Genomic DNA, 19,691 nt, shown 5'->3' with positions numbered 1-19,691 from the left:
AGCCGACGAGAGAAAGCGGAAGAGAAAGAGGTTGACATAATATTTTTGGGTTATGAGTTTTATATGGAGTGTAATATTTTGTTGTTTTTTGTTGCACATAGCAAATAAGGCCCAAAAATCACATATTTCACAATAGTTTTTAAATTACAAATATTTATCTATAAATAATATCTTAAAACTTTGGACTTAATTGGATTTTTGGACTCCAAAAGGTTGAGTCCAAGTCCAGTCCAAAAATAATTGGATTTGGTAATTTGAGTCCAAGTCCGATCCAAAAAATTTCATGTCCGATCCAGTCCGACAAATTTGGACTGGACTGGATTGGACTTTGGACTTTTCTCAATCCACTTACACCCCTAATTCGAACCAAACGCCCCTTACAAAGAGTCGAAGGTGTTTGAAGTTCTTAGGAATTCTTTGTAGTCCAGAATGCGGAAGATGAGAGCAATGCAAGCAATTATTAAGAATCGGGAAGCCATGAAAGCCAAAGGTTACGATTTGCTCAAAGTTTTGCAGTCTGAGATCACCCACGAGCTGTCTTCTCCCTGCTTTCAAGTACTTCTTCCTCTCTTTTTCTTCAATTACTTCTCTAAATTTTGTATTTAATTTGAATCCACAATTTTATAATTGCTTGTTTTTTTTGTTCTTTTTTCATTCGAAATCATGATATGATTAAATTTTTGTTTATTTTTCTGAGTAATTTGTGGGTTCTCTTTGAAAATGTGGTTAAAGTTGTGAACTTTGAATTCCTGGTAAAGTGGTAATTGGTAAGTGGCAATTACAATTCCTTTGTTTGATTATTTTCCCTGGGCATTGTAACAAGGCAATGGTGGTGGATTGGATTAGCTGTAGTGGTCATTTGGTTGTAAAGGAACTTCATAAATAGAAATCCGGAAGTTGTTTGGTTGACAAAAACACTGTTTGAAGTTGCTCATCTAGTTAAGGGAAACTCCGGCAAAAATTTTGCTTCCTATTGTCGAAGTGTTAAACACATTTGTTTTTTGGTGTCATTTAAGAAATGCAAGTTCTTAGTAATAACAATTTGTTAGGAAGTTCAATTTCATGTGTATAATCAAACAACTTCTCAACGTAGACACTTGTTTTAGGGATGTATTGCGGAGTACTCCTATCACGTATACATCTTCGTTCTTGAAAAAATTGGCCGCAATTGATTAGTGGTTAGTTTTAAGAAATTGTGTTAGTATACAAACACTATGGTTTACTATCGAAAATTTACAATCTTAATCACATCAATGTAGTTTTTGGTTGTAATCCGTGATTCTTAGTTAAGGGTATCATGCTATAAAAAGGATAATTTGGGAGATGCTTGATGTAACCTACCTAATTTATGGAGTGACTTACAATATTGAGAAGACCGAAAAACAGAAATATGGCTTCTTTTTAAGGACGGGGAAGTTGAATGTTGTTGCCCTCTATGGTTTGGTCATCACCTGAGTTTGTTTTGTAGTGGTTGAATCAAGATACCAAGATGGGTCCACCGTCCACCGTCCACCTAAATTAAGAGTGATACTTGTTGAAAATTTGGATCCGACAGTCAAGGGAAAGCACGAGAAAAGCTTTACATCAAAGTCAAGTGCCTTTTGTGAAGCTTGATTATTTGCACTCTAACTCTAAAGAAATTGATTATCTCTACCTAATACTCTAATTTGATCTTCAAGGTGGTAAATGAGGATTTTGAGTTTGATGCAGTTGCTTAAATGCAAGAGGTTTTCTGTTAATGCTAAACTTATGGGGCTACATCCATCTAAGGGAATAATTGTTTTTTGGGGTTGTGATTCAATGCCCCAGCTGTGTGCATTTCTACTTGCACAGTTTAATGGCTTGTTACTCGCATAAGTTGCTTACGTCTAGAATGCTGGAACTTCTTTTAGCAAAAAGTAGCTAGAAGTCTAGAACAGTAAATAATTCTCATGCTAAAATAGGAACAAATATCAGTTAGTTCATAATACTTTTAAAAGTATGATCATTGTAGTCTCTGCATAGGGAAATCTCGGACTTTATAGTGGATATGAAACGAGTAACCCAATTTCAGACATTGGGGGGTTGGGGGAGGGTTCAATTGCAAATGAAGATTTTTGTTTGTGGGGTTTGTGTATTTTTTTCATTCAGACAAGGAACCAGGACACCTTAGTTGTTGACCTGATTGATCGGCATTCTTCGTTTCAGTAGCAATGTCTTGCTTGACTCCCAGCTAATTTTTGGATTATGGGTTAAACTAATAGTCCTCTTGCGTTAAGCTTGTGCTCATACTTGAACATGTAGTCGATGAGAGAAAATAGTGCATAATATGTCTATGATTGTGCACATTATCTTTGTTTGTGCATCGGAACCCTCCAGCCTACCACTACTGGATTGAAAGGGGAAGTGTGGATGTGACTCATTGTTACAGAGTTAGAAATTTACAGGGAAATTACAAGTAATATGTGTCTCTTCCCAAAAGAGAGGAAAGAGAATGAGAGAAGGCTTGAATATCATGTATAGGCCTATAGGGTATTTGAGAGAGAGAGTATAATGGAACATGTCGTGGTAAACCTCTTAGTGGTTTGTGCCTTGGGTTGCAAACTGAAGTGAATGGTTTGTGCCTTGTGTTGCTTCAAGTAAAAGCTATATTGTCTGTATTTGCTGAAGGAACTAGTCCGGAGTATATGCTGCTATCAGTAAGATCTTTCTGTTGCTTCTGTTTGACATGCTTTGCAATGAATATTTTGGTACATACTCCGTACAAATTATATACAACTTATAGAGGGCTATCTTTTGGTAATCATCCCAAACTGAATTGCTTTCTCGAAGTACCAAACTGCTTCAAGAGCTTGTTCTTTCCTTCCTTTTATTTTTGTCTCTTTATTTCTTTCCTAGTGCTTCAATTGAATGCCATGCTACTTTGATGGTCTGACCTTATATCTTATTCCCGACACAGAATTATCAAACTGGTTCCCCTGGAGATTTCACAGTGGAATGGGATACTCCGAATTCCTGTGACATAGTATTGCGAAAGAAATGTGATACTGGTGAGGAAGTTGCTGTTTCCGCTTTACTTGGACCACCAGATAATGCAAGAGATGGTACATACCCAAGGGGTGTTCACATGAAAGTGTGCATAAAAAAGCCTGGCTTAAGTTCTCTCCTGCATTTTGGCTGCGAAGTTACCAATACAAGTCATACTGGCCCAGAATTCTGCATCTATAGCGCAGATTATCTCAGATCAACAAGTTCTACTGGTCCTAGATTTTACAAGGGCCCCTTATTATTTAGGTATTGCTTGTTCTTATTGTGATTAACAAGCTCTACCAGTCAGTTTATTTGAAACAAAAAAGGAAATTATGGGATTATATGTTAATTGTTACTCCCTACAACCCAAAATAATTAACTTCACCCTTTTCATTTTGGAGTGTCCAAGAAAAACGTTACATTTCCTCTTTATTTTGTCCCCGCCCATCAATTTTGTTCTCTTCCTCAATGTTTTATCCTTTGTTTTATAGTTACACACTTTCATTTCTTTATTTCAACATTTTAAGAAATATAATCCCAATTGTGAAGTTAATATGAAGTACTAGACAGAGGGAGTAGCTTTTTTGAAACGGTTTGCTCACAGAGTTTCTTATTTATCCGTACCACTCCTTTAACATTTTGGATCTGTCATTTTTCCCGTTCAGAGGAGGGGTGATCAGTGGTATCGGTTGAATTGCCTACCCTAATGATCATGATGCTTGATTACCTCTGTCTTCCAATCTAATGTCCTACTTTGGATACATTAAGTTTTTATTATATTCAAATTCAGTCAATGCCCTTTTGATCTAAGTTAAAAATCTTGTAAATCATTTTGGGACTAAGGCTTTTATGTTGTTGTTGCTGTAATGTTGTCCGTGTTGACATTCTGATAACCATGTTTGGTTCTACTTGTGCAGTGATCTAGACCCCGGTCTGCAAGATGCGTTCAAAGACTATTTAGAAAGCAAGGGTATTGGAGAAAGCCTAATGAATTTCCTTCTAATCCACATGCACAAAAAAGAAGAAAATCAGTATGTCAACTGGCTGCAGAAACTTCAAGGAATGGTATCGCAAGGTGATTGAGAATGGTGTTCTGACGTCGTTCCTTCCTCAGATGTTAGCATGAAGATCCACAGATGGATATACAGCAGGATTGTCTTCGGTGACCTGGTTAGAAATAGAAATCATGGTCTAGTCATTGCTTCGTTGTAAGATAACATGAATTAGCTGTCTCATATGCTTACAAGAAGTTTCAAAGAAAACTCGACTTACTGCTAAATATTCAATTCTGAGCACGTTGATTCCATTCAGGAGGAACTTGTCATGAAAAGTTTATGGTAGTCGTTCACATTATTTTTTTGAATTGGCATATCCAAGGCTTTCCACATCTCAGCAGAGGCGCAGGTAGGCTTTCCACATTCAGGAGCTACTCTTTCACACCTTAAATAAACTTTCTAATTATTATTACTAATGATGCTAAGATACTTCTAAGTTCTAAACCAATAATAAAAACCAAGGCAAAAAATATGAGTGTTTTTTTAAAAAAAGTTAAATAACGTCCTATAAGTTTAGGTTCAGACAAGTTCAAATAATTTCAAATAGTATAATTTGAATAGAACCCAACCTAAGTGGATACAAAACCGACCACTAGTTTTTAAACTTTGACCATGAAGGTTCATAATTCTCTTTCCCAAAACTATATTCGTACAAGTCTAGTATTGAAGTCCTAAATTCAAAATCCAAAAAAAAGTAGGCACAAAAAAAGAACAATTTTCACAAAAAAGAGTTCCTCAAGTTATACAGAAAAAACGTGAAGCCAACTAAATGGACCAGTCCATAAGTAATAAAAGCGCGGGTACTAAATCTGGTCCACTTTTTCCCATTATTATATCTCTATTCCTAGTCCTCAAAACACAACTCTTCTTTTTTAGTCTTTTTGTTGCAAATTCGCGGATGGCCAAATTGTTCTCTTCTCAGTTCTCACCAATACAGCTCTGAACAGAAGTAGAGGCAGAAGTAGAAACAGGAGAAGGAGAAGCTTAATCAATGGAGAGGTTGCTTAAGGACTTCAATTTGCCGCCGAATGCGCCAGAAGACGCTCGTGTTCGGTGGCGGAAAGCCGTCGGATCACTCATTCTCAATCGCCGCCGTCGTTTCCGTTATGTTACTAATCTTAAAAAACGCTCTCAAGATGCCAAAACTCTTCAGGTTCTTTCTAACTTATGGTTGACTTTTTTTTTCCTTTTGATTGTTCTATTCTAAAAACTCCACTCATTACGGAATACATTTGGCTTTATACAACATAAACGATTGATTACTGATGCTTTTTTTTTTTTTTACTGTAATTTGGTCATTATAATAAATGGTCAAGATTATAAGGTATAAAATCAATGGTATAGATAGGAGGAAGTTACCATAGCTACCATTTTATTATAGATATTCTAAAATTATCCATTATAGTCTCTAAATTTTATCATTTACGAAGTAATGAACAAAAGTCAATAGTATAGAATTTTATGATGGTTTTAAAATGTGTTGCGTATCTTCAATTCAAAACATACTTCGTACGACCTTGAAGTAATTCATTTCTCGTATGCCAAGTAATCTTTACTCGGTGGTTGTTACATTTTTGAAAAATGGTAATCAAGACTTTGAACTCAACTCAACAAGACTTTGATTCAAATCCGTCGTGGTTGTAGTTAAAATTATCAGAGTTATGAGAAAACTTAATTGTATAGACGCTTGCAATGAAAAATTTATACAAGTCTGAAAATATTACAAAGTCAATAATAATATCAATTGCTAAAATAACAAAGATATTGTACATAATTAGAAGATATTATAAAATCAAATCTACCTAATATGTTAAAGTATATTTACATAATCAGTAATAATATAAAGGATATACGATGGAAAACACGTTATTTTCTTTACCTAAACTTCTAAATCTATTTTGAGTATATTTAATTTTAATTTTAATTTTTATTTATTTAAACCTTTTTCTAAAAATAAGTTTAAAAAATAATACTCCGTACGTAAAGATTGAAGTGATGGGAGAGAATATAACATTATCACGCACCTAAAGTCCTAAACAACGTAATTCAATGGTACACAACTACACACACGATATCTCCAATGTCCTGATTTCCACTTGATAAAGGTTTCCACTTGATAAAGGCTAACGTGATCATCATATGATTCTCCAAACTCTCGTGGAGTATAATGCGCATCTAAGGTGTAGACTATTCCTATCCTAATTTGTTAGATTGTCCATTCTTGGTATTTATTTTAGAGTTTCCATATTAGTTTGACGAGACAATACAGGTAGTTATACAATGGAAGTAAAAAAAAAACAATTAAAAACGTAAACAAAGAACAAAGATATTTAACGTGGTTCACTAACAAACTAACAATTCATTAAGGAGTTTATATAATACTCTCAATACAAATTAGGAAAAACCCAGAAAATAGACCTAAAACAGATAATCTTAGTCCAGAATGATAGTTACATGGAAAGAAACGTTGCAGAAATATTCTAACAGTAATCTTTTACGAAACCGAAGGGGTACTTCTATTCGAAAAGCCCCACTTCTGTGTTCATTCATTAAATTTTAAATTCTGCAGTGTAGTGGTGGAAGCAAGTTGGTGCACCCATAAATAGCAGTAAAAATATGGAGCTTGACTTTTCTTAATTACTGTAAGATAGAAGTAGTGGGAAAAGAGAGATTCTGACCGCAATTTTTTTACCTTTTAAAAGTGTTTTTTTTGGGTTTATTAGACATCACTTTTTTGAACTTAACTTCTCTACAATATCCCAGGAAATTTCGTTGAACTTTGGTAGATATGGGCATCTTGTACTGGTATAGATTCTGTCACCACAAATTGGTGAAAGTTGGCTAATTTTGGCCCTTGTATCTGACAATGCTGTAGCTGTTCTTTATCTTTTTGTTGTGCTAATTTAAATGCCTCAATTTAAATCTTTGTACGTGCATTTAGATACCACTGACCCAATGTGGCAACTCACGAGTCACGAGAACGATCCCTTGTTAAGAGTTGTTACCTTGTGAAAAAATCGTAACACCTAACAACTTAGGTACCTTACGGACCTAGTTACCTACTGTCTAGCTCGTTATAATCTGATAAAAATGCCTTGAAATAACTCAAGTAAAGAATGAAATGAAATAAGATGAATTTAAACCTGTGTGAGGAATGTGTGTTATTACGCTGTTTCTTGGCGTAAAACTTTGAGCATGGTCAATGAACACTCTATATACATTTGGTATAAGGAAATTTGATCTTGCAGTTGAGAATTGGATACATATGCATGGATGTCTAACCTGATATAAAATTCTTGCTTTGAAGTTCATAATCCTATCTGAACCCTTTTTCTACTCTAAGCACCATCTTTCCATAACTGTGGAATGGACCAAGTTTATGTTCACCTGATGTTGCATAATGGCATGTTACCTTCGATTTCTTGCCTGAATCTCGTAACTGGTACTATTTGTTCTCTCCTGAGTATGAGTTCTGTGTATTAACTTGTCTTCTCGAGGTGTATTGGAGGGGGCTTAAGTAAACTCTTAGTGTAACTTCAGTAATCTGCATGAAACTAATAAGACTATGTCCGGTTGTTCTTCATTTTAGTCTCCATGCAAAAGGGGTCAATTATTGGTAATGCAATTAGCCTTCTTGTATGGTATCTTACCCATTAAATAACGGATGTACTGGAGCTAGAACAAAGCCGGACTAGCTAGATCTGGTCAATTTTGGACAAGTCTTATGAATTTCTGGTTATTGGTTGTGGATAATGTCTTACAGTAAGTCAGTAAGAAGAATAATAACAATGATCCAGCGTAGATCATGTTAGAGGTATGGAAGAGTTTTGATATATGTCTAGGGTTCTTGTATGTTTAGGAAACTAGAATTGTGTTAGTTTAGGATCTAATGGTATAGAGTCTTACAGTTATGTAACGATTTCATACATAAACTTGAACCCTAGATAGATGTCATAACTCTATCGTAACTCTAACAGATCCTTCCTTTGAGAGGATCTTGAGAGAAAATGTAAAATTTTGCTGAACAATCCAGCTAAAACTATTTTTAATGAATAATCCAGCTAAAAGTAGGGAATTTAATCTTAAGAGGTGTCTCTTGTAGCTCCTACAACTGTGAGCTATACACATTTATGTCTCCTGTGTTCTTGACACTTCACTAGGGAATCTTATGTCGAGGCAGTCGCTTGTAGCTTTAGACTGTGTGCCATACCCATTAATGTCTGGTGTGTTCCTTGAGTTAGTTTTATCTAGATCCATGTACTGAACTGTTATTTTTTACAGGAATTACGTGTTGCATTCATGGTACATAAAGCGGCAATTCGTTTTAGTGATGGTATGGAGCTTGGCAGTATTCTGTGATATTACGTACTATCTATTTCACGAGTAATCTGTGTGTAATATGTTATCATCATTGCAGCTGGTAGAACTGAATATAAGCTTTCAAAGGAGACTCAAGAGGAAGGTTTTGGAATTGAATCCGATGAGTTGGCATCCATTGTTCGTGGCAGTGATACAAAGGGCTTAAATACCCATGGGGGTGTAGATGGTCTTGCCAAGAAAGTAACATCGTCACTCAAAGATGGGATCTCATCAAATGATGTACCTCGTAGGCAAAATATCTATGGAGTGAACACATTTACTGAAAAACCTCCAAGAGGTTTTTGGAGATTTGTTTGGGAGGCGTTACATGACTTGACATTAATAATTCTGATGGTTTGTGCGGTGGTTTCAGTAGGCGTAGGAGTTGGTACTGAAGGGTTTCCGAAAGGAATGTATGATGGTGTTGGAATTCTACTCAGTATATTTTTGGTTGTCATTGTCACTGCTGTCAGTGACTACAAACAGTCATTGCAATTCATAGATCTGGATAAAGAGAAGAAGAAAATATTTGTTCAGGTGACAAGGGATGGACATAGGCAGAAGGTACTCATTTTTGATTTGGTCGTTGGAGACATAGTAAATTTGTCTACTGGAGATATAGTTCCTGCTGATGGAATCTTTATTTCTGGCTATAGCTTGTTGATTGATGAGTCAAGCTTAACGGGTGAGAGCGAGCCAATTTACATAAATCATGCAAAGCCTTTTCTTTTATCTGGAACAAAAGTACAAGACGGATCAGCTAAAATGCTTGTGACTGCTGTTGGTATGAAGACTGAATGGGGAAAGTTGATGGAGACTCTAAATGAGGGGGGTCAAGATGAGACGCCTTTGCAGGTGAAGCTAAATGGAGTTGCTACTATTATTGGGAAAATAGGGTTATTATTTGCAGTACTGACATTTTTAATGTTGACCACTAGATTTATAATTCAAAAAGTGGTTCATGATGAGTTCACACACTGGTCTTCAGCAGACGCATTGATGCTCCTAGACTACTTTGCTATCGCAGTAACAATTATTGTTGTTGCTGTTCCCGAAGGGCTTCCATTAGCAGTTACACTAAGTCTTGCCTTTGCAATGAAGAAATTGATGAATGACAAGGCACTGGTAAGGCATCTTACTGCTTGTGAAACGATGGGTTCTGCCACATCCATCTGCACTGATAAGACAGGAACACTTACTACAAACCATATGGTAGTTGATAAGATATGGTTATCTGGAAAAAACCAAGATTTGAAAGGAAATGATTTGAAATCAGAAACATCTGAGAGTACCTTGACCGCTCTTTTACAAGTAATTTTCTTAAATACTGGTGCAGAAGTGGTAAAGAACCATGATGGCAAGACTTCCATTTTAGGGCAGCCAACAGATTCAGCATTGCTTGAATTTGGATTGCTTCTGGGGGGTGATTTTGATGAATTTCGCCACAAGTACCAGATAAAAAATGTAGAGCCTTTTAATTCTGTTAGAAAGAAGATGTCTGTTCTTGTGGCTTTGCCAGAAGGTGGCACTCGAGCCTTTTGCAAGGGTGCATCAGAAATAGTTTTGGGATTGTGCCACAGAATGATTGATTCCAATGGAAATTCTGTTGATATGTCTGAAGAGAACATCAAGAATATAACTGATGTCATAAATGGTTATGCTGATGAAGCTTTGAGGACTCTGTGTCTGGCTTTCAGAGACATGGATGATGGATATGATGAAAACATCATTCCTGAAGACGGGTATACATTAGTTGCAGTTGTTGGAATCAAGGATCCAGTTCGTCCTGGGGTTGCAGAAGCTGTTCAGACTTGTTTAGCTGCTGGAATCACTGTGCGTATGGTCACTGGTGACAACATTAACACAGCCAAGGCCATAGCAAGAGAATGTGGTATACTAACAGAAGGGGGCCTTGCCATAGAAGGATCAGACTTCCGTAGTAAGACTCATGAGGAGTTGAAAGAGACCATACAAAGAATCCAGGTCATTATTGTAGAGACCCTCTTTAGTTGCACGCATTTATAGTTGAATAGTAACTTAACAAGCATGGATTGTTTTTAATGAATAAAATCAGGTGATGGCACGGTCTCTTCCTTTAGACAAGCACAAATTGGTGAGCAACTTGAGACTGCTCCGGGAGGTGGTTTCTGTGACAGGTGATGGGACCAATGATGCACCTGCATTGCACGAGTCTGATATAGGACTTGCTATGGGAATTGCAGGAACAGAGGTTTGTCAATAATTTTATTACTTGTGAATATTCAATATTGATGTGCCTTGATTTTATTTAGAGAATGGATTAAGGGGTCAATTAGGACTTGCTATTGTTGTTGATAGCTTTGCATATCTTTTCACTAGTATTATGTTTCTGATAAAAGATATTTTGAACACCTATCATCTTCAAAATCCAGATAAACTGCAGATGTGCTTCTATACGGTTAGATATTAGTATATTACTCGTATTTGAACAGACTGGAGTTTGAGCTTCATCCAGCAGTTACCATATTTGGTCTAAAATTTTGTGAACTGAAAGTTGCATGTGGATGTTATGCTGCTTAGCCTTTTGAGTTTTGACCCCTGAAGCTGTTGTGTACAGGTTGCAAAGGGAAACGCAGATGTCATCATTTTAGATGACAATTTCAGCACCATTGTGAATGTAGTAAAATGGGGGAGAGCTGTCTACGTAAACATCCAAAAATTTGTTCAGTTCCAGTTGACAGTCAACATCGTAGCCCTCATGCTCAATTTCGTAGCTGCATGCATCACTGGTTAGTCAAACAGTCTTGTCGTATTTTCTTTGTTTGCATAATCTGTTTGAGAAATTTATAGAATTAGTTGGGAAAATGATTTGTAGGTTCTGCTCCATTGACGGCTGTGCAGTTGCTGTGGGTGAACATGATTATGGATACACTTGGCGCACTGGCCCTAGCTACAGAACCACCTACTGATGAGCTGATGAAAAGACCACCTATTGGAAGAAATGCAAGTTTTATTAGCAAGGCTATGTGGAGAAATATCCTTGGCCAGAGTGTATATCAGTTAACTGTCCTTGCTGTTCTAAGCTTTGATGGAGAGCGGCTACTTAAACTTAGCGGCTCAGATTCGCATACTATCCTGAATACACTCATATTCAACTCCTTCGTGTTCTGCCAGGTTTCTTCTTGCTACTTCCCTGCCTTTCTGGGTTTTTTTATTCATCAGTTTTTGAATGTGTATTTTCTGCTCTATTCTTCTTCATCAGGTGTTCAACGAAATAAATAGTCGTGATATAGAGAAAATAAATGTGTTCCGTGGCATATTCAGTAGCTGGATATTCATTGTCGTTATGGTTTGCACTATTGCATTTCAAGCCGTCATAGTTGAGTTTCTGGGAACTTTTGCAAGCACTGTGCCCTTAAGCTGGCAGCATTGGATAATCTGCATTTTGATCGGAGCAGTTAGCATGCCTTTGGCTGTCATTCTAAAGTGCATTCCTGTTGAAAGAAATACTTCTCCACAACAACACGACGGGTATGATGCCCTACCTAGTGGTCCAGAGCAGGTCTAATAACATTGTAACTTTGATCACAACAGACAGTTGCATAACTCAATTTTACAAAATGGCACGACCCAGAGAACTGCTTCAAGTATCATCACAGGTTGAGTCAATTCCACATTTTTTTCAACTCAATTCAGTCTAACCAATATCTCAGGTGTTGATATTTTTGGATAATTTTGTTTTAGTTGTTTGAGATTAGGCCGACTTTCACTTCAGATATTCATAAAAGTGGTTTTCGTTTTAGGTTCCGGAGTTAACTCTTCTGTTAAAATTCATATGTAGATAGTTAAGGCGTGTGAATTTACAATGTTTTGAAAACATTGGTAAATTTGATCTAATGGTTCAATTGTTTCAATATTGATATTCAACCATTATATATTAGTCTATAAATATAGATGTGCTAACTTCGTTTTAAAACGAAAATACTGAACACAAATCTAGCCTGAATATTATTTCCGAGACGAAAATATTCAAAATAGCTAAAAATGAAAGTTATTAAAAAGTACAAACGCCTGTGATATTGGTGCGAGTGAATTGAGTTGAAAGTCTCTGGTATGAGAAAATATGTGGAATTGAAGCAACTTCTGAGGATACTTCAAGTAGTTTTATGACCATGTTTAACTGAGAAGCCATTAATTGGAACCTAGACTGTATGCCTTCACTAGTCTTTTAAATTGTCGTCTAGAAGTAACAATTAATGTTCCTGGCCGTTTTTAATTGAGGTAAATTATTAGATGCACTTGGGAGTAGGGGTGCAAACGAGCCGAGCCGAGCCGAGTACTACCTTGTTCATGTTCAATTAACTTAGGCGAGTTCGAGCCTGAGCCCGAGCTTTCAACCAAGCTCAAAAATTTGTTCAAGCTCGGTTCGTTTAGTACGGTTCATGAACGTCTTGCTTATTAATCGAGCCGAGATCATAAAAGAGCTTAACTTCCGCTTTAAAATTTAACAATTTGAAAACATAATTTTGAATGCGCACTAATTTAGCCATTTAAATTCAAAATGTTTTATTCTATGATATTTTTTTTTTCATGGATGTTTAAGTCAAAATACGATTTTTATCTATAAATAAAACAATTATGTATGAAAATTTTGATTGTGAACAGAAATAAACGAGTTTGTTCACGAACATAAATGAACAAGTTGTTCATGAATTTAAATGAACGAGCATATGTATGTTCACGTTCAAGCTCGTTTATTAAACGAGCTTCAAAAGTTGTTCAAGATCAGCTCATTTATTAAATAAATGAACATGAACGAGCTTTAACAGAACACTAACCCGAGTAGTTTATTGAGAGTCTCAGCTTATTTGCACCCCTACTTGGGAGTAGGGTTTCCAAGAGTTGCGATAACAATTGAACAAGTGTTTTCTTGCATGGACCTAGACATGAAAAGATTGTCTTGTTTTCTGATACTATTATATCGGCTTATATCCAGACAATGACACAAGTGCCGATTTAAAACCAACTTCGTAGTATAATCCATCACTAAAAATTCTCCAATAAATTTCTTGAGCTAATCCGCCCCTTGAACAGAAAGTTACATCAAAACTAAAATTATAGTCCCTGTTCTCACCTCTCTCTATATGAACATGTAATGCTACTAAAGTACAGGGGGGTAAATAATTGGCAAAGTATAGTTATCTGTAATTACCTAGCTAATCGTTCTTCCTAGTTTTTAAGATGGAAAAAACACAAATTGAATAGTCAAGAATCTACTACTACTTGAGTCTTCGCTTCGTCTCTCCATAAGCAACTACTCCAAGAACAGTCATTGTATAACCACCAATACCAATCACCGTAACTGGGTTTTGGAAAATAAGTATTGATATAACGACAGCAACAGCGCCCTTTGCATTGCCTAAAACCTGTAAGAAAATTTTAACATTTTATGAGTGAAGCTACTTAGAACTAGGGGAAACACCAATATCACAGGGATCCCTAGGAAACAGACTATAAGTAGGATGAGAGGTATAAAACCTCGCCATTATATGTTAGACAACAGATAGAGATATTCGCGCTATAACACAAGCAGAATCAAGAATTCCCTTACTAAAAGTAACACATAAATAAATAAATAAACATTAAAAACAAGAGGAAAGTGACAAGAGGATGTCATACCTGGAGAGTTAGGGCACTTGTATATTTGGTCACCAAGAAGTTGGACAAATTGGCTCCATAAGCCATGAGTGAGTTCAGTATTAGAGTAATCAACATGAACTTATGCTGATTTCCTAAAGAAACAAAGACTTCTAGTACAGTGGGCTCCATTATAAGCACAGCAGGGATTAAGGCGACAACTGCAATCGGGGCCATATACAGCATCAAGTTCATCGAGTTTAACTTTTCCCTGAAATAAGTAATACATCATGTCAGATTAAAAAGTCTAACAGAAATATATTGAATTCCACCTCAGTTTTACCTTTGCACCTTGTTTCTAAGTTTAACTCAATAAGAAAGGTAACTAACACGTAGTAATATCTTATTACAAAAGTGTCTGTTGTAAGATACATGAAAGACTGCTATGCAGTTGTGTTATCGATCAGCACCGTGGTCATGTAGTACTCATTTCTAAATAATTTGACGCACCACGCCTTATATCGTGTCACTTGTTATGGGTCATGACCATGTTCCTCACCATATTCTTTGTGTATGTCTCACACTCTCACTCACCACTTACCAAGATATTTGACTTCTTTCTTAGATAGGGGAAGATATGGAAAGGAAATCTGTGATCTTGTATATAATACAACAGAAATCCACGAGTAGTAAAAGACAACCTGGGGAGATTTTTCCTTTTTACTTGCTACACCGTACAGTACTTAATACTCCGTAGATCAAGCTAACAGCTAACAGTCAACCCTAGTTCTTCGTGATCTGACAAAGAAGAGCTAAGCTAGATGTTGACAGTTTGAGTATATAGATATATAGTAGTGTTCTACTGACTCAACTAGTCAACTCATTACGCTCTGATCCTGTAATGATAGAAATGTATTAACAAATTTCCTTGTTTGTATACATATATAGTGTGTAATGATAAAATGTATTAACAAATATCCTGTAATGATCCTATACTTGTGAATACATAGTGTGTTGTATACATATTGTTTCATAGTAATGTCCATTGACATCAGTGACAAGATAGATATATGTGCAAAAAATGTGAAAACAACTCACCCTTCATTAGAAAGTAGGATACCCTGGAGAACAGATTTGAACGCCCTTGCTGCAGTTGCACTTATGCACATAATAAATCCAAACAAATGAAAACTTGGCTCCCCCTGTCAAAAACCCACAAGAATTCCATCAAGCTCTTAACTTTTAAGTTCAACTTAATCACAATTCCGAATTAACTTCCAAACAAAGATGGTCAACAGGAAATGTAGTTGTTCGCTTTCGCTTTAGTGTATGCTCTCACAAGAAGCAAAGCTATAACTGAGAATCACTGTGAAAAATATGCATGGCATGCATATTTATATTTTCTTTTCTTGCACCAATTTCATGCAAATATTCTATTTATAATCAGAAAGGACCACATTGGCAACTAGATTAGTACGGAGTAATCAATTGAGTATCAACAAGTGGGGTTATTTATTCAGCAAACCAAATCAACAAACAACTGAACAAGCAATTCAATTAATGTTTCCCTGCAATTTGGGAATGTTACCACCACCACCCCAACAAAATATTCCCAAACCTATCTTCATTAGCAACCTATAAATTCTCTTTCTAAATCAAATTGATGAACCACCATATCACCACGCAACCCTCTACTTCGAAATATCCATCAATGGTGGACCAAATGGGAGCTTATTCAAGCATCTACTGTTCCACAATATCATGAATCCATGATCACTATCTTTAGAAACACCCAACACAAAAATTAAAATTCCACCAATGCTCCAACACAGAAATTTCTGACATCCTAAATAATCACAAACAAAGCCATATTTAAACCAAACATCAACAGATCCAAAATTCTCCTACTAAAAAGTTCCAAATCAGATCAAATCATAACAAACAAGATCCATATTAAGAAGGGAAACCATCACCAATCATATAATATTGAAATCCCCAAAAATACAATCCTACAACAAAAACAACAATGCCGAATCGTAGTAACCTCACAAGGATGGGGTCGGCTACATGAACCAAGAGTCTATCTCATGTGATCGTCGACGAATAAAATATCATATAATAAGAAGAAGAAGAAGATCAAATTAAAAAAAGTTACCCCACTAGCAATGATAACACCACCAACAACAGGCACAAGGCAAGCATAAGTAACCCAAGCTTCCCTCTTGAAAGTGATCAAATAAGCAAACAAAGCAGTGAAAAACGGCGTCGTAGCACCCACAGCTTGATTGAAAGAAACAGGAAGATATCTCAAAGAAACATTACCACCCACAACGGACCCACAAAACACAATGCTCAACGTTGCAATTTTAAGGAATTGTGATCTCGATTTCACTCTTTGCAATGGAACAACTTTGAGTACAACAATGGAGATGTAACTCAGCAAAGCACAAGCTGACATGTGGCACATTGTTAGGAAAATTGGGAACCCAAATCCATAATTTGAGAGGAGTAATTTATTTAACAACAATACTCCAATATTTGATGAATACCATATTATTATTAATGTTCCTATGAAAATCAATTCTTTCTTTGTTGACATTTTTCTTTTTCTGGGGATCTGGGGAATTTGAATTGAAGCTTTTTTTTTTTTTTTTTTTTGAAGGGATGAATTGAAGCTTTTTGGTGGAGTTTTAATGGCGACTGGATCAGGATCTTTTTTTATATTTGATTTTTTTTGGAATAATGTATCAATTAAAAAAAAACAATCTTTTTGGGGTTAGGAGGAGAGAGGAAGGGATGTTTTTGAGGTTGCTGGGAAGAGTGGGGAAGTTGCAGGTGGTGGGGAAGAAGAGGAAGATAGAAAGCGTGATGTTTGTGTTATTTTGGGAGAATGTTCGTACTGCGAATAGTAGGAGTCCGCAAATTTGATGGTGCAGGCGTGTGCACTGTGCTCTAGGTGCACCGAAAACAAAACGACATAAAAAATACATAAAACGCGCGTGTTTCATTAAATCCCGGGAACAAAAGAACATTTTCCTTGAACAAAAGAACAATACCCTAGAACAAAAGAATATTAAAGGCTCTGTTCTTTTCAGCTCTGTTTTTCGCGTTTTTTATTCGATTTGCTTTCTTCTTGCGATATATATTATTCTAGATGTTATGTTTTGAACTCAAATTGTGAAGAGGAAAGAGAAAGTATGAACTAGGTTTTCTAAAATGGTTCTTAGAGAGAGAAAGTAGTGAAAATTCCCAAAAATTCGTTGATTTTTCTGCTTCAACATCAAATTAAATCGATTCTTCTTCTTCAAATCTGAATTTTGCAGCTGATAATCAGATTTTGGGAGGTAATTTTCCAATTTTGAAATAATAAATTCTAGGTTTTGATGATTTTAATTTTGTAATAATCGTGTGTTTGATGATTTTGATTATTTTGATGATTTTGTTTTTGTAATAATCGAGTTTTGATGGTTTTGATGATTTTAATGAATCAAATTATGTAACAACACGCTGATTTCGTTGAAATCGCTGATTTTGAAGATTTGGATTATGTAATTACGATTTTTTTCCAGAAAAGAACAGTTTTACGTATTAAAAGAACATATGCTCGTATTAAAAGAACAGTTTCTTTATGCTCGTATTAAAAGAACAGTTTCATTATAGTAGAAAAATAGACCATTTGCGTTTCATAATTTGTTCTTTCATTCTATTGTGTTCTTCTTTTTTATTATTTTCAATTTCATTTGCGTTTCATAACTTGTTCTTTTTATTTTATTGTGTTATTTTTCTCTTACTTTTTATTTATCCTTTGTTCTTTTGGTTGCATTCTTTATCTTGGTTTTATACATGTTAACCTATTATTTTTTCAGATATTATGAATATTATGCTTGATAATTCATAACAGAATGATGAAAATGATGATTCCGGGTTGTTCTTTTAGTCTCTCTATTTGTTGAACAAGGTACTTGACTTGTTCTTTTAGTCTCTCTATTTGTTCTTTTAGTCTTTTCATTTGTTCTTTTTATAATATTCTGTTAAAAGAACAAAATAAAAACACGTGCATAGTTCTCATTATGCACTCTTTCTTTTCTCCTTCTCTGTTATTCTTTGATTCTACTTCCTATTTTTTCATTTTCTATTTTTCGGCAACTATATATATAATAATTGTACTTATGAATCATAACCCTTAGTCATTTTATAAATACATTTTAGAGAGAGAAAGAGGAGAGGATTTATATTCTCTCAACATAAGAGAGATTTTTTGAGAGAGAAAGAGTGAGATGGTGAGTGAAAGAGTAAAAAATATATTTTCTCCTTATTCTCTCTCTAAAATTCCTTCTGAATGTTTCTCCTTTGTTGAAAAATGAGTGAATTAAGAAAAACACTAGTTCAATTTGGCTAGTTTTCGAAGCAAGAGAATATCTAGAGAGCGTGATATTTTCCGAGGATTGAGATCAGTTTTTGAAGATTTATTAAAAGATATTAATGCTCCTGATAAATGTTGATCAAGTGTTTAAGGTAGGTTTCCTTGTTCTTTCCTCTAATGTTCTTTTCAAATTGTAATGTTCTTTTCACAACTTTACTTTTACTGTGGCATCAACATAGTTTGTTCTTTTAAATCTACATAGTTTGTTCCTTTATATCAACGTACATAGATTAAATTGTTAAAAAAGAACATATAATGGTTTGAAAAGAACACATAACACTTAAAAAAGAACATAGTCTGATTCGTGGTAAAAGAACAAAATTACTTTTTAAAAAAATATAGATTTAGTTTTAAGTGCATCAAAAAATCGTCGTTTCGTCTTTTTTTAATTAGAACATAAAATCGTTTGAATAGAACAAATAACACTTAATAAAAGAACATAGATCTGATGTGTTGGATAAGAACAAAAATACATTTAAATAAAAATATAGATCTAGTTTTACGTGCATCAAAATATCGTCATTTTTGTCATTTTAATTAGAACAGTAAGTGGTTTGAAAAGAACAAATACAACTAATAAAAGAACATAGATTTGTTGTTCTTTTCGTCCCTTTCATTCTGTTCTTTTGTTTGATAAGGAAAAAAAATGTTGTTCTTTTTCATGTGTTTTGTTCTCTTGTTCTTTTTTTTTTTTGTTGTCTTTTTCTTAAACTTTTTTGAGTTTTTGTTATTTTATTTTTCTTTTGATTTTGTTCTTTGTGTTTTCTAAAAAAGGTGTTGTTCTTTTTTTAATTATTTTGTGTTCTTTTAAACTTTTTTACTGTTTCTTAATTTTTTATAATATTATCAATAATTTTTTTTTTTTGTTTTTCTGTTGCATTTTTCACTTGATGTTCTTTTTGTAAAATAGTTGTTCTTTTTATAGTGTATCAGGGGAGAGAATATGTTATTTTCAATTTTGTACATTTTCTTTAGTTTTTTAACATTAGTGTTCTTTTCAGCTTTTGGTTAATGTTCTTTTCGTTTACTATGTTCTTTCTGTTTAGTTTCTTATGTTCTTTTTGTATTTTTTTTGTTTTTTGCGTTTTGGTGCAGATGCACGTAGATCTACGTGCAGGCCCCTGCACCATCCGCGCGTTGGGGGCCTAGGGGGGTTACTATTTTGTTTGGTAATAAACTAGAGCTCTCTTAGGGGCTATTTGGTTCGTAAAGGGTAAAAGGTAAAGGGT

General features: G+C 35.0%; 3 protein-coding genes across 3 annotated transcripts; 2 read left to right on the top strand and 1 right to left on the bottom strand.

Moving 5' to 3' along the window:
- Positions 1-363: 363 nt before the first annotated feature.
- On the top strand, positions 364-4,372 carry LOC110802214 (uncharacterized protein At2g39795, mitochondrial). The gene is made up of 3 exons (XM_022007651.2): positions 364-555; positions 2,939-3,273; positions 3,927-4,372. Exons 1-3 carry the CDS (start codon positions 430-432, stop codon positions 4,090-4,092), a joined length of 627 nt encoding a protein of 208 aa, XP_021863343.1. The 5' UTR covers positions 364-429; the 3' UTR covers positions 4,093-4,372.
- Positions 4,373-4,825: 453 nt separating this feature from the next.
- Positions 4,826-12,335, top strand: LOC110802213 (calcium-transporting ATPase 4, plasma membrane-type). Its single transcript, XM_022007650.2, has 7 exons — positions 4,826-5,217; positions 8,346-8,397; positions 8,482-10,406; positions 10,498-10,653; positions 11,020-11,191; positions 11,278-11,576; positions 11,665-12,335. Exons 1-7 carry the CDS (start codon positions 5,056-5,058, stop codon positions 11,968-11,970), a joined length of 3,072 nt encoding a protein of 1,023 aa, XP_021863342.1. The 5' UTR covers positions 4,826-5,055; the 3' UTR covers positions 11,971-12,335.
- Positions 12,336-13,433: 1,098 nt separating this feature from the next.
- On the bottom strand, positions 13,434-16,937 carry LOC110802232 (UDP-URONIC ACID TRANSPORTER 1). The gene is made up of 4 exons (XM_022007674.2): positions 16,195-16,937; positions 15,138-15,241; positions 14,082-14,310; positions 13,434-13,828 (listed from the first exon to the last, which is right to left on the bottom strand). Exons 1-4 carry the CDS (start codon positions 16,636-16,638, stop codon positions 13,682-13,684), a joined length of 924 nt encoding a protein of 307 aa, XP_021863366.1. The 5' UTR covers positions 16,639-16,937; the 3' UTR covers positions 13,434-13,681.
- Positions 16,938-19,691: the final 2,754 nt, after the last annotated feature.

This window comes from Spinacia oleracea, chromosome 3 (genome assembly GCF_020520425.1).
Source record: "Spinacia oleracea cultivar Varoflay chromosome 3, BTI_SOV_V1, whole genome shotgun sequence".
NCBI classification, from domain to species: domain Eukaryota; kingdom Viridiplantae; phylum Streptophyta; class Magnoliopsida; order Caryophyllales; family Amaranthaceae; genus Spinacia; species Spinacia oleracea.
The sequence above is the reverse complement of the archived record's forward strand: the minus strand, read 5'-3'. Positions and strand labels throughout refer to the sequence as shown.

Coding starts and splice junctions, on each gene's coding strand:
- LOC110802214 (XM_022007651.2), top strand. CDS start 430: ATGCGGAAGATGAGAGCAATGCAAGCAATTATTAAGAATCGGGAAGCC. Junction 556..2,938: donor TGTCTTCTCCCTGCTTTCAA/GTACTTCTTCCT, acceptor TTCCCGACACAG/AATTATCAAACTGGTTCCCC. Junction 3,274..3,926: donor AAGGGCCCCTTATTATTTAG/GTATTGCTTGTT, acceptor CTACTTGTGCAG/TGATCTAGACCCCGGTCTGC.
- LOC110802213 (XM_022007650.2), top strand. CDS start 5,056: ATGGAGAGGTTGCTTAAGGACTTCAATTTGCCGCCGAATGCGCCAGAA. Junction 10,654..11,019: donor TGGGAATTGCAGGAACAGAG/GTTTGTCAATAA, acceptor TGTTGTGTACAG/GTTGCAAAGGGAAACGCAGA. Junction 11,192..11,277: donor CGTAGCTGCATGCATCACTG/GTTAGTCAAACA, acceptor AATGATTTGTAG/GTTCTGCTCCATTGACGGCT.
- LOC110802232 (XM_022007674.2), bottom strand. CDS start 16,638: ATGTCAACAAAGAAAGAATTGATTTTCATAGGAACATTAATAATAATA. Junction 15,242..16,194: donor GTGTTATCATTGCTAGTGGG/GTAACTTTTTTT, acceptor GGTTTTTGACAG/GGGGAGCCAAGTTTTCATTT. Junction 14,311..15,137: donor ATCCTACTTTCTAATGAAGG/GTGAGTTGTTTT, acceptor TACTTATTTCAG/GGAAAAGTTAAACTCGATGA.